We start from the raw sequence: 14,971 nt of genomic DNA on the forward strand, positions 1-14,971 counted from the left end.
CAGCTGGGTTGGCCTTGATTGACCTCTTCAGGCCAGCTAGGAAGGTGGGAGTTCTTATTTTGGCCTTGTGTGGTCCACACAGAGCATGGCTGATGTTCTTGCCAGCTTTCAACTTCTGAATGACCTCATACACTGTTGACCTGGGGTACTTTGTGGTCTTAATGATGGCCTTTGCATCATTGCCGGCCGCATTCAATTCAGCAATCACTTTGCGTTTGGCCTCCTGGGTCTTCATGGTGATGTTTTTCCAAAATGTTTTTGCAACAGAAGTTGATTGTTTTGGTTTGGACTTTAATTTGTTTTTCAGGTATAAGGTCTAATTGGGCGCGAAATTCAAATTATTATGATATTAAAATTTGTCCAAATACTTCTGCCCGACTCTGTAGTTAAGAACTTCAAGCAAAAGAGTTGTGCAGAAGTCGGCCTTCCTCTGTTATGCAGAAAAGGGAGATTGCCGTCCAGGGGTAGCTGTCCCTGGCTCAAGTCATGAATTTCAGCATCTTTGGGCTTGGGACCACCACCGGTCTTAAACTAAGAAATATTTTCATATTACATGGCAATTCTTGCACTCATTTTTCTTTTGCAATGTTATACCATGGTCGCCTTGGCTAGGGAAAATTTCCGTCTTGCACCATAAGCCATATTCCTCCATTTGGTTTGGATTTGAGCCCTGGTGAAAGGTTTGGTAGAAACGGCTGAGAATTTATTTGCCACCTCCTCCTAGATAGCTTGAGTTTGCTTGCTAGTCCGTCCATGAAGAGCTGGCCATGGTTGGTTTCAATTTAGTTCGATGTGATAGAGTACGCCCAGACAATCCCATTTTTCCGCATGGGGGCGTATGTCTATATGTTAGAAATGACCTGCACACTAGTCATGTAAAAATGTCTAATGGAGAAGTTAGTATCGCGCTCTCTAGCGTTCTCCAGCTTCACAGGTCTGTGCCGATTCTGTCCATTGCGACAATATATAGGCCCCCCTCTTGTTCAGTAAGCTCGTTCTCGTCAGCTCTCAAATTCATAGGAAATGAGTTGGACCAGTCAGTTTGCTCAAAAGTTTTCTTTGTAGGGGACTTCAATTTCCGGCTAGCGTTGTAGAGTGGAGGCTAGTCCAGATGGGTATATTCCCATTTCGAAATCGACGTCTCAGTCGTCTGAAAAGCTGGAGGAACTTGCGATCTGCGCAATCTCTCTCAGCATGTTGGTGAGCCACCAGAGCGAAAGCGTTCTTGACTTGTTTTTCCAATGACCCTGATCTGATCCTGTATGTCCATGTGACACCTAGTAATCTGTCAGATCATCATGTTCTCGAGATAGGGTCGACCATTACTCAAAAGCCGCGTGCTCTAGAGTAAGACCGGCCAAAAAGGTCGGTCTGGCTAAGTTCAAGTTCAAAGATGAACATTGGCCGTTGATTACAGAAGAGTTAGGGAGCTTGATCTTATTTCAATGCCTGAAAAAGGAATCGTCCATAGATGTAGCCTTAGACAAAATGATTCTAGTTTTTGAGGACGTCTGTTCCAGTCTAGCAATCTCTGAATGTGTTTCACAGGGCGGGGCACATTCTAAAATTCCACAGAAGTATAAAAATTTGTTCAAAAAAGTTGCAAACTAGCAAAAGCTCCAGAGCACTTTGAATCCAGTAGTTGTGTGCTGCCTTCAAAGAAATGTGGATTTAATCCAAAGTAGAATAAAGGCCTCCATTGAGACAGATCAGTTGAACAAGGAAAGTTGTTCAAGAGGTGAGGTCGAATCCGAAAGCGTTTTCTTATGCAAACTCTAAGAGAAAGATCAAACACCTGTAGGGCCTTTTGAGGTCGATGGGGAAGCCATAGACAATGTAGGGACTATGCCAACATACTTGGAGATCAGTTCTCTAGTGTGTTTTAACTCCACTCAGTTTAGAGCAACAGTCCATTGCCTCTATGAGTGTTTCGGACTGGCAAGGCTTGTCAAGCTGAGCATTTAGATGATCTTGTAGTCACAGATCAGGATGCTTTAGAGGCCATCAGGGACTTGAGACTCTCGAGCTCCCCTGGCCCTGATGGAGTGACATCTCAGTTTCTGATGAGATGCTCACAGGTTCTTGCTCCTGTTTTCTCGTACTTGATGCGTTGCATCTTGGACCAGGGCAAGTTCCCTCTTCTCTGAAGGTAGCTCATGTTGTTCCAATTTTCAAAGGGGGAGATAAGTCTTCCCCGTAACTACAGGCCAATTTCTCTCACTTCGAATATTGCGAAGGTGTTTGAGAAGATCATGAAGTTCAAACTTGTTGAATTTCTTGATATACATGAAGTCCTTCCTCCTAGCCAGCATGGGTTCCGAGCACATTTAGCACGGTTAGCCAACTGATTGAGCATATAGAACAGGTTATTGAGGGACTGGAGAGCCATGAATCAGTCGATATTGTTTATCTCGACTGTCCCAAGGCCTTTGACAAGGTAGATCATGGCCTTTTAGTTAACAGGCTCCATGAGATTGGGATCCAAGGCAAGGTTCTCAATTGGCTAAGAAGTTTCATTTGTGGTAGGAAACAATAATTAAGGTTGAGGGATCCCTTAGTGACATACATGATGTCAAGTCGGGTGTCCCTCAGGGCTCCATTTTGGTCCTCTCCTTTTCATCATCTTCATTGCTCCGCTTCAGAAGCTTGGTAGTAGTAAAGTCAGTATCTCTTCTTATGCTGATGATACAAAATTGGTAGTTGTAGGAATGGTCAGGATTCTGGTTGTCTGGCAAAGGTCCTAGACCATATATTCCTGGGTTGCTGCGAGTAACATGGCCTTGAATGGAATGAAATTCCGTTAATGACCTTTGGGTCGACACCATTAGACACTCCACTATTAGATGATAAAGGTAAGGACATTGAGCAGGTCTCATCCATGAAGGATTTAGGTGTAGTCCTCCAAGATAATGGAAAGTTCGCTGAGCATATCCAGTTGAAAGTTGGTAAGGCTTTTCAAACATGTGGTTGGATATATCGCACGTTTAAGTCCAGAGATAGTGTCACGATGCTAACTCTGTACAAGTCAATTGTTCAGCCGCATCTTGAATATGCCTCTCCCATTTGGGCCCAATTAGTTCAGCAGGTTTGCAAAAGCTTCGAGCAGGTCCAAAGATGGTTTACTAGGAACATTGAAGATATGAGAGAGCTCTCATATTGGGAGAGGTTAGAACGGTTGGGATTGTACAGTACTCAGAGAAGGTACGAAATGTATCTGATATTGTACGTTTTCAAATGCATTCATGAGCTTTGTCCCAACCAGGATTTAGGGTCAATTGTAGTGACTGTAGAGGCTTAATGTGCGTTTAGAGAACCTTCAAGCTCTCGAGAATCCAGGCTAGTTAAACAATGAAGTCCAACTCTCTTCTTTCTCGGGCTCCTTCAATGTTCAATTTGCTGCCCTCAAATATTCGTAGGGTTTATGTAGGGGTTGATCCAGTAGCAAGATTTAAGTCAGACTTGGACAAGTTTTTGACTAAAATTCCGGATCAACCTTTATTTCAAGGATTAGCCAGATCAGCCAACTCCAATTCGTTGGTCGATCAAATAATATATATAAATAAAAGTCAAGTATAATAAATAATCTTCTCGTCTTGAACTGCTGGGATTCCAATCCGGTAGCGGTAAGGAAGTTGGCACAAAAAAAAAAAAATCTCCAAGTTTGTGTTCCTGGACAAGCTTAAGAAGGTACTGACCTCTTCCAAATCACAAATCCAGAATACCGCTGCGCTACTAGAAAATTTAATATCCTTTTTTAATTGAACTTTAATCAAAAAGCAGCCTAATAAAACAATTACCTGAATTATTTGTCACATCCACAAATTGAGGGGCCAGAGGGATATGTCATCCTCAAGCAATTCACTTGTCTTATAAAGGTTGCCATTACTTGCCTCATGAGTCTCACCTCCCCCTCTTATCCGTCTCAGGCAGTTGTCTCACCCATCTCATGCAAGTGTCTCACTTATTCGTATCCAAGAATCCAAACCATGAAAAATGAGACAGGTGAGATGATAGGAGATGGGTGAGATGAGAGGAGATGAGAGGAGACGGGTAAGCTGATCATCCAAGAATCCAGCTACAGTCGTCTCCTCTCCTCTTGTCTCACCCATCTCACCACGGTGGTCAAAAAGCCTTATCAAGTATTGAGAGAAATACACAAATGCATCTTAAGTCTTCCACCTTGCAAAAACCATAAAAAGTAATTTTGGCCTTATTGATTTATTGAATTATGGCTCAAATTTAACGCTCATATGGCAAATAGCTACCAGGACTTGTTTAGATACTTCTGACAGACTTCAAAAAGGCTTTTGAACCACTGTGGCAGTCGTCTCAATGGTGATACGAGGGGGGTAAGCTGATCATCAAAGAATCCAGATTGAGTTGGCTTGATAGCCCAACCATGATTCCCAGCAAATTCTCCAAGCTTGTGTTCCTGTACAAGCTTAAGAAGCTGAAGACCTTCCAAATCACCAAATCTGGTATATGCCTCTGCCATTTACTTGAACTTTAACCAAAAAACAGCTTGATAAAACAATTACCTGAATTATTTGTCATGTCCACAAGTTGGGGGGCCAGAAAGATATGTCATCCTCAAGCGATTCCCTCGTCTTATAGAGGTTGCCATTAGTCATCTCACAAGTCTCACCTCCCCCTCTCACCCGTCTCAGGGAGTCCTCTCACCCATCTCATGCAAGTGTCTCACTTTTTCGTATCCAAGAATCCAAACCATGAAAAATGAAATGGTTGAGATGAGAAGAGACGAGAGGAGACGAGTAAGCTGATCACCCCAGAATCCAGCTGTTTTTGAAAGGCGGTCCCAAGTAGGCTTGGGCACGGACTTTCAGACATATGGACTGCGAAGCAAAAATCACCTAAACCGTTGATCTTATTCCAAATAAGCACTTGATACGGCCACAAGATCTTGTTGAATAGATGAACTCAGCCAAGTTTGAGCCCAAACCTATGCTTACGGAACTCAGGAGACATGTTCAAAGTTATGTAGTAAACACTACATGAGATTCGAATTTTCAGCCTGCTCTTGGTCAGCTCCATAAGCTTTTGACAACTTCACTTTGAAACGATTGACTTTCCATGTAAATGATATAAAATTGACCCACCATTCATTGTTGAGATCTACGTTGCTTCTTTTATTACTTTAATTCGAAAAATGGCTCAGGGTTGCTATGACCAAGAGCAGGCCGATTTGGCGGGTAGTTTGTTTGCAGTTCATATTTCTAGAAGTCCGTGGCTGGGGCTCATGGCTAGGGCTGGCCAAAATTTGCAGATAAATATTGTCGTTTTGATATCAAATTTGCATAAAAACTCAACAATATACAAGAATCACAGGATGAGATAAAAAACAGATGCTAATAACCACAATCTTACTTCGGCTCAATTGTTTGAAATTGAATTGGTCTTGAATTCATGTCCAACAATATGGCCTCTTCTTCTCTAGTTTTAGGGCTTTTCCATTCATCTAAACAAAAGAAGTAGAACAAACGAGAGCGACAGACGAAAAAAAAGAGGCTGCGTTAACTTAATATTTTTCCGCCATTTTTTTCCCGTTTCTTCTTTTAATGTTGGGTCAAAGCTGCGCCCGAATTGGCTACAAAAACCCTGAAAATAGGGCTTGCCGGAAGAAAATGTCTAGTGCTCTTTGAAATGAGCCAAAGGTTACAATCCGCTTGTTTTTGGATGTGTACCTTTTCAAAAGTTTATGGAGACTCAAAACGCAACTTTGAAATACCAGGAATTATTTCCCTATGACCTAGTGCCTACAAAATAGTAAAATATTAGCAAAATAAATTCACTCTTGAAGTTCTGACAGGCTAGAAACTAAAAAAATTTGAGCACATCAGTAGTTATAAGATCCGCTGTTATTTCAGTTTGGATCTGGGACGCACATGAACGCATTGTTTTGGAACGGAATTGAAGGTTCACAAATCAACCTCAATGGTGCGCTTACCTCACTGTCGTACTCATGTAAATACAGGGCACTAATATCGACTAGTACCCTGTATTAGAAGTGCACAGCAGTGAGTTCACAGCACATTTGCGGTGGAATTTTGAACCTTCAATTCTGTTCCAAAACATTGAGTTAACATAGGTCCCGAATCCAAACCAAACGCATCTTGGTTAATGCTTATGCCCTTAAGGTGAGTTATAAGTTTGAAGCCACTCTTCAGCAACAACAGATTCAAATTATGTGTCATTCAATCGAAAATATAAAAACTTGCTTACAAGTGGTGTTCAAAACATTCAAAGAACAATTAAGGATGCCTGATAGGTAACAACAGCCTCATATTATTCTTAGAGGCACATATTTTTATTAAAATGTGTCTGGTTTGGATCTGGGACACATAAAAAAGCATTGTTTTGGAACAGAATTGAAGGTTTAAATATTCCACCGCAACGTTGCGCTGAACTCACTGTCGTACATTTGAGCTGGATTCTTGGATACCGTCGTCTCCTCTCCTCTCGTCTCACCCGTCTCACCACGGTGGTCAAAAAACTTTATCAAGTATTGAGAGAAATGGGCATATTCATTTTAGCAGTCTTCTTCCTTGTAAAAACCATAAGAAGTAATTTTGACGTGATTAATTTATTGAATTCTGGCTCAAATTTGACGCTCATATGGCTAGTAATTGACTATAATTGCTTGCATATTTCTGTTGGAATTCAAAAACACTTTTGAACCACTGTGGCAGTCGTCTCACTGGTGAGACGACAGGGGTAAGCTGATCATCCAAGAATCCAGCTTTGGGCTGTGGTCTGGGTCTTTAGCTAAATGAGAAAGTTCTCTGCGGGCTGATCCAAGGTGTTCCGGAAGCCACACTTGGTCCAAAGGTGGGTGTTCTTTGGGTTGCACATGATTGCGCATACGATTCAAATTTGGGATCTTGTCCACTCTTGGTTCCTCGAATGCTCCTACTGTTACTGGGATGGGCCGCCCACCATGAGTGCTCCCGGCGCAACTCCAGTGGCTGGGTGGGGCATGGCACTATAGTCCAGCAGGGCACGTTGTAGCGCCGCATTGGCGCCTGCCCGTGTTTGGTTGGAGGGCTTGATGGGCTTGCCCACCACCTTTATTGTGAACTCTGCCGGGTTGCGGTTTTAGTGATATGGCGGCAAAAACATGTGTCAGATTCCCCGTCGCTCCATGAATTCACGGGATGTGTAGCTGGAAAATGCAGTTGCATTGTCTGTTTGGATGACTTAAAACGTTCCATATAGCTTAAAGATGACTTGGTGGGCTCCAATCGTGTGTTGAGATCATGATGGCCCAGAGAGACGGGTGGAACACTTTTTACCATTGAGAGTAAATTCCAAATGGTCGTCAAAACCAATTATCTTCACACCACCGACTTTTTGCGTTAGGCTAACTTGTGCTGAGATACACCATTAAAAAAATTGCAACGTCGAGTAGTAAGTCTTGTGGTAAGAAGTCTCTACTATGAGGAAAACTAGTTTTGAGACCTCTCTGATATTGACACTCAATGGCAAAAAAAAATATTTTACTCGTCTCTAAATTGATGGGACCGGGACCGCCGCCAGGAAGCAGGACAAATTACTTCTGGCCACCATTGTGCTCTCCCATCTTGGATGGATCAGACAGGTCAACAGTCACCGTGTGGTAAGGCCCAGTAGTCAAAGGCGCTGTCATTTTTGGGGCTCACGTGTGCTCCGGTACATACTCGTACATTCAATGACCAGTGCCTCAGAATCAAGCTGTGGGTAGTGCTGTTCTATAGGTGATGTTGCCCTTAATGCAATAGCTACCGGTTTAGCCTTTGTTCTGTCGGATCCCTGAGCCATGATGGCACTGAGGCCTCACGAATGGGCGTCCACAATAACGTGGGTTAAGAGATTGGGGTCGAGGAAGGCTACGGCCCTTATTTTTACATTGAAGTCCGAATGTCCACCAATTCGGTTTGACGTTGATCTGTCCATTGGTTATGGACTTGTTTGAAAGTTAGTGCTAGCAGTCCTCTGGCTTGACCCGTGAAGGAGGGTATAAAGTTATTGTTGGCTCGGGTCATGAAGACGAACTTGGTCGGTGTGCTTGCTCCAAGGCTCGGATTATGTCTGGGTCTGGTGAAATGTCAGCGTCCGGGGCTCTCATTTTCCAGAATATCCTAAAATGACTATTGTCCCTATGAAGCACTTTTCGGGGTTAATGGTTATGCCAGACTCTTTTAACCCGCTCCAAGAATTGCGTAAGGTCTGCATCCCGATCTTTCTTGTGTGTTGCTCCTATCACTACGTAATCGTGGATTGGGTGATATCTCCAAATGTTTTCAAACTGACGGCTGTTTGAAATGCCAGCTTTAATCCTTTGCACATTTGATTGTACAGAACAATCTTCCGTGCAAACGAGTTATTCAATCAATGTTTTTTTAAAAAGAGGCTTCAGCATTGTTAAGAAATTCGGTAACTACAGCCCTTTCGAATTTCTGCTCGACATGCTAGTATTTTTTTTTGTTGGTTTAGTGATGTCCCAACTCTGATACAAAATGCCTTCATTTCATTTATTAAAAATTGAATTCAACCAGGAAATATCTGTTTTTAAATGCAAATTGATCTTTTATCACAATGCTCTAACCAATTGTTATTTCAAGCCCACACACGGTGGTTATATTTTCTGGTTAAGTGTTTGCTCAAATGCCAAGACATCTCGATATGTTTTTCTTTGTCAAAGAGACAAAAGGAACAACTTTTGTGAAATACACATGTTTAAAAGTAGCTCAGATAAGTGTGTTAAATCACTTAAAGTGCATTAAAATGCACCATTGTCAAAAACGTAGTCAATCAGTATTAAACATACTCCTAGTTATATATTGACATAAAATTTCATAAACTTCTATTCCGCAGATGCCTAGATATTACAACTTAAAGGTTGCGTTTTACGCCTTAAAAGATCGAAAAATGGCCTAATTATGTTTCCAGTTATTCCCAAGGAATATGAAGTGCCAAAAGCTACAATATCCTATTGTGTTCCTAAAATATCTGAACGATACCTGTGACAGTTTAATTTTCCAAATTGTCACTTTTTGCAATAATTAATTTCTACGAACTAGCGATGTTTTTATTGAACGTTAATAGAATTTTGTCAAAATTCAAGATTAAGCTTCATTGAAATTGCAAATGACAAGTAAGGCATCAAAATTATGAAATATTGACATTAAGTAAGTTTTAAGTTATATTGCAAACTATATTCGGGCTTTTCTACCTGCTTCAGAAAAGTGAAAAATTTTCATTTAAAAGCTGATTATATTTCTTGGCAATTGCTTTAAGCTATAACCGGAGCAATTTGCTGTCAAATTCGATGAAAATGCAATCTTTTACAACGAGATATCTAATAGTTTGCTCCATGGATTTGAATAAAATTTTAGTTGGAAACGCACCTAAGGTTACTTCCAACATCTATTGATTACGTTTTTAAAAATGCTATCTCTTTGTAGATTTTAATTGGATTAATATTCTAATCTGAGCTAGAATCCAAAATGATTTTTTATAAAAAATGTTCCTTTTGTTTCAATAACAACGAAAATCATTATTATAAGTCTTGGCATTTGCAAAAAATCTTTATCAATATTGTGAGTAACACTGTGCGTAGTATACTGAACATTTGAAACAACACATCTGAACGACCAGACATTTTAATAACCATTTGTTTGTACATACCGACTTTTGCTCTGTGCTAGTAGAACATTTGAACCAACAAAAAAACGCCTGTATCTGCAAACATCATCACGACGTTCTATGGAAGAAGTTCAATTATTGGGAAAGTCGTTTCCACTTCACCCGTCTCTTGAAAACCTCGAATAAACAAACTGATCCTTAAGTAAATGGTTCTTTTGGTTGTACGTACAGTAACCATGGAAATATATCTTTTTGACGACTCTTATGCTACAGGAGGGCAGAACTTCACCACCTACATTAAGTTGAAAATCCACATACTTCAACTATTGGTCGGAATAAACTCTGTAGGGATGTTGGAGTCCAGAACGTCCCAATTGGTTTTCAATCTTGCAAAGCTCTTTGGTTTTCCAATCCAATTACATTGGAACAAAGGAATCAAAAAGGCTCAATTTCACACAACAAGCTTTTGGTTTTCTTTGATTCGTTATTCAGGAGCTTTTTTGCCCTCAGTGGCAATATTTCTTCTTTTTGCGACCAATGGAGGAGTAGCGTCCCTCTTCTCTTTGTATACGGATCGACGGTTTTCTATTTTGGACTTGACATCAACTTGGATACTATGGTCCATATCCGGTCTACAGATGACGTTTCTCTGGGTATTCTACCGTCAAAACTCTTGTCACATCAATGCAATCATCGCCGAAATAAGCATCCTGAGTTCCTCAATTGCTTCAAAACGGGGTACGACTTACCAACCGAACAGATTAAACAGTTTCGTTATCACGTTAGCATTAAAAGTTGGAACCCTCGAGGGTGTCATTTATATTATGTTGTGCAATATCATAACTTTAAAGGCACTGAAAAACCTTGAAATGGATCGAGTCTCAAAAGTCCTTTGGTCTAAGCTAATGCCTTAGTCTGAGTGAAAGACTAAGCATCGAGTTCGACGAGTTTGCTTGAGCTAAAAATGATCCAATCCTGAAACTACCAATGACAGCCATTTGAAATGATACCAATCTTGAGGCCACATTAAAAAAAAGAGTAGGAACAAGAATTGTAATGTAAACATAACTTGCCAAGTCCAGAATTTCCGAAAAATTGCCAATTTGCTCTTGTCTTATAACTGAATGCAAAAACTCTTTACAGCCTGATGACTTAAGTATAGTTTTCTCAGCCATAAAAATGATTCTTTGAATAAACCAAATATTTCTGTTTTTTGCTCTTTTGGGTACTTTTCGCAACTCTCAAAAAACCAAGTAAGAGGTTTTACATACGAATCCAAATCATGATTGGATAACACTCGTAAATATACCTCTTTAAATATTCTGTCAATTGGAGGCTCTTTTAGATTTTGGGGGGCTTAACGGATTTGTCACAAATTATATTAAATTTTGCCCCAATTTTATCGAGTTGTATCACTATTAAACCAAAGAAATTGCAACATTGACTATCGGTCGAAAATTTGGGTACTCTTAAAAACGACCGACTAAGAAGCGACTAATCTCTATTCTTTGCACAAATTTCAAATGATCCATGTTGCTTTGGGTATTTTTCTCATACAACAGTTTCCAAAACATCACCATTGGTACCCGGACTCATGCAATTTGTTTATGTAGCTTTTATCCTAATTGATAGAACCCATTAAAATGTTCTTTTATAGAACAAATCGGTTTCCCTCTTTCCTGGAGACGACTTTTATGGGTGCAAATAATTGGAGTTGGCATTTGCATTATCTTGGCCACCATATCTATTCACCTGTTGTGCGGCACTGAACCAAAATGCAGCTTGGCCTTTCAATGGGCATTCACCACATTATATTTCGGAACACTCTTCCTATGTGTCTATTCTATTCACCAACTTGCCTCTAACCTCTTCATCTACGAAACACTTATTGAAACAGAACAACTACTTCAATCCTTCAATTCTTGGGTCAACCTGCAGCCGTTTCTCCATCCATCAGACCTACTGCAGAAGTCCAAGTCCATTGTTAGATTATTCTCATGCATCGAGAATCGGATTGGGTCTATAATCTTTTTTGAAATCTTGTGTAGCATGACAGTCGTTATATTTGGAGTGTTCCAAGCCACCAACATCAATTTAGCCTTGGCCCAGACCACTTTTGGAGACAACGAGTTGTCCAAACTGTTGCTGGGAAGCAGTTTTGTTATGCTTGGCATAATATCTTGCACGAGATATTTGCCCTTCTTTCGGTCGGGACATAATATCACGACAGAAATGAAGGCCGTTAAAGTCAAAATCGAGGATGAACTGGCCAAAAGATTCGACCAATTCTCGCCCAATCAACTTTGGGAATTCAAACAAGTCCGAGAAAACTTTGGCCGCCCGGCCGCTATTCAACCATTGGGGTTGTTCGATTTGAACTTGTCGACGGCGTTTGCGACTGATGGATTATTGATAACATATATTGTTATTTTGATTCAATTCAAATTGGGATGAGGTTACGTCAAAATTTGGTTGTCAAAATAGAATTGAAAATGTCTTTTTTCCCAGTTGTTACTTTCGGATCCATAAAGTTCGACGTTGACCAAATTGAATAACTGTGATAATAGCTGGAGCAGTCAGACTTTGGGGCATTATCTTGTTGCATCGAGCCACAATTCTTAATTTCAAAGTAAATTGCAGCTTACTGGTTCGGAAACTGACTTTGCCGCTAGGTACAGAACAAATTCTTGCAATATATTTTAGCAACGGTAATTTTTTACTGTAGGCTATTGCCAGTTGTCCCCGCACACCCTTTCGATATATTCTATCTGACATTTTCGTCACCTACACCCTTTCGATCTGTGCTAATATTGTTCAACGGTCGAGTAACTGTCGTACCAAATTTATCCCAATGCGCGAAGTCGCGCATCCATTGCGACGTCATAAGCCAGAACGTTGTAGAAACACGTTTTTTTTTAAGTTTCAAACCGTGACCAATTCACCCAATATCAGCCATGGACGAATGTATTAAAGATTTCTGTCTGATGATGGCAAAATGTTAGAAGTTTGCAAAATGTATCAGTGATCTTTTGAACCAATTTAGAAATAAGGTGGAGTTGAAAACAACTCAAGTCAAATTTGTGGATGCTTAGGTTTATTCACCTAGTTTGTCGGATGAGTCATCAATTTATATTTCGATGGTTTTAAAAGAGCCGAACTAAAATGTTAGCAATTTTCGGAATAACTTTTGGTTGAACAGTTCTTGGTCGGTATCAAAAAAATTGAAAATTCGCTAGTTGCCGTTTCTATTGGCAGGTAAAAGTAAAACAAAGTTCCACGACAATCATTCATTCAGAACACTTCTGGAACAAGAACAATTGATTTTGTGTCATGCAGTGTTTTTATTGCAGCTGAATTGAATGGCACAAGGCACGAAATTTGGATGGTCAGCCACTTTTGATGACAGAGAGTTACGTTGTTTGTCACGGATAAATTCGAAGGAAAGATATAAAACCATTTTTCACGACAATCACTCATTCTGGAGAGTTACGAAACAGTACAATTGATTTAGTGTCATCCAGTCTTTCTGTTGCAACTGAATGCAAAAGATACGAAATTTCTAAAACAATGATTTGCAAGATTGTACAATCATTTTTGATCAATGGAACACTTCTTGCTCCTTGGCCCAAAATGTTTCGCGGTGTTTGAAAATGACAAGTCAATTTTGATCAAAAGTGACAAAAGTTAACAACTAATTAAGCTGAACAAACTGGCTTATGCCATGAGACATCATATAAATTTGATTTTTTCGTCGCATTTGCAAATCTTCAATTTCAATCTTTATACTTGTCGAAAAAGAGTGTTTTTGTTTTTTTGCGGACTTCCGCTTCTGGGGTTGGAATCCCAGCAGTTAAAGACGAGAAATTGATTCATTTTGCTGAAATTGTATTCATACATACATGATGTCTCAAAAGTTCGCGCGAAGGTTTTCATACCTAATTTATGATACTTGCTAATGGACTTATGGACTTAGCGGAAATTTGAATGCATTTCGAACTTCAATGTTTCTAACCTTTAATTTGCGTTATATCAATAAATTTTACTCCCTCTCAGTCGAAAACTGTATTAAAATGGAACAATTACGAAAATAAGAGACACCGTCAAAAACACTGCTAAATCTGTTGGGGTTTTGAAAAACCTAGTTTACAAGGTGAAGAAGGTCTATAACATCATGCAAAACTTTTCCAATCGTTCTCAGAGAGGGAGTCCTCGCTCATCTCACTCGGAGACAAGTGTGAAGGCCGTGAAGGATGCCATTACATCTAAACCAAGGAGCAATATCAGGAGCATTGCAAGGGACTTGAACATTGACAAGAGTGCCGTCTCCCGGATTGTAAGGAAGGACTTGAGCATGCTCCTCAACAAACTGAAAAAGAAAGGTGATCGGGTCTTGATATTCTCGGATAAGAAAATCGTTACAGTGGATGCTGCCAGCAACTCCAGGACAGGACAACCAGGTTCATTGCCAGGAGTCCAGCTGATGTGCCACCGGCAATAAAATTTGTCGGAAAGACCAATGCCAAGATGCTTGGGGTCATTGGTTCAGATGGCAAAGGGTTTTCACCCTATTGGACCAAAGGAAATGTCGACACGGTACAATACAAACACCTGTTACCTTACAAAGTGTTCCCAGTATTAAACAGCATCTATGGCATCAGAAACTGGGTCTGGACCCAAGATGGTGCACAAGCTCACACATCCAACCCCACTCAAAAGTACTTGGCTATGAAGTTAGGGTCCGATGGATTTTGGTCTAAGGAGCTTTGGCCACCCAACTTGCCAAACCTGAACCCATTAGACTACTATGTGTGGGGTGCCGTCGAGAGAAAGGCCTGTATCATGTACCACAGCAATGTTGACGCCCTGAAGGCTGCGGGCAACGAAGAGTGGAACAATCAAAACGCTGCCATCTTGAAGCCCGTATACACCAAGTTTAGGGCCAGGTTGGAGCGCTGTATTGAAGTAGATGGTGGAATTCTTAAAAAAGTAAGGAAATGTATTGCATAAAATACTTGATTTATAATAAAAGTTTATTAAACCTCTGTGTCCTAAATACCAGTCACCTGTGTAAAAAGAAAAGAAACTCGGGAAGACTTTTGAGATATGTATTATTTGATCGACCAACGAATCAGAGTTGGCTGATCTGACTAACGCTTGAATATAAGGTTGATCGGGAATTATGGTCAAAAACATGTCCAAGTCTACTTGATTCCTGCCACTGGATCAACGCCTTCATACCCCCGACGAATATTTGAAGGCAGCAAATTGAACAATGCAGGAGCCCGAGAAAGAAGAGAGTTGGACGTCATTGTTTTAACTAGCCTGGATT

The 14,971-nt window shown here is 40.4% G+C and overlaps 1 protein-coding gene across 1 annotated transcript; it reads left to right on the plus strand.

Moving 5' to 3' along the window:
- The first annotated feature begins 9,959 nt into the window (after positions 1-9,959).
- Positions 9,960-12,351, plus strand: LOC131881085 (uncharacterized). Its single transcript, XM_059227847.1, has 2 exons — positions 9,960-10,380; positions 11,300-12,351. Exons 1-2 carry the CDS (start codon positions 9,993-9,995, stop codon positions 12,094-12,096), a joined length of 1,185 nt encoding a protein of 394 aa, XP_059083830.1. The 5' UTR covers positions 9,960-9,992; the 3' UTR covers positions 12,097-12,351.
- Positions 12,352-14,971: the final 2,620 nt, after the last annotated feature.

The sequence above is a fragment of the Tigriopus californicus genome, chromosome 5 (assembly GCF_007210705.1).
Source record: "Tigriopus californicus strain San Diego chromosome 5, Tcal_SD_v2.1, whole genome shotgun sequence".
NCBI classification, from domain to species: Eukaryota; Metazoa; Arthropoda; class Copepoda; order Harpacticoida; family Harpacticidae; genus Tigriopus; species Tigriopus californicus.

Coding starts and splice junctions, on each gene's coding strand:
- LOC131881085 (XM_059227847.1), top strand. CDS start 9,993: ATGTTGGAGTCCAGAACGTCCCAATTGGTTTTCAATCTTGCAAAGCTC. Junction 10,381..11,299: donor CTCAATTGCTTCAAAACGGG/GTACGACTTACC, acceptor GTTCTTTTATAG/AACAAATCGGTTTCCCTCTT.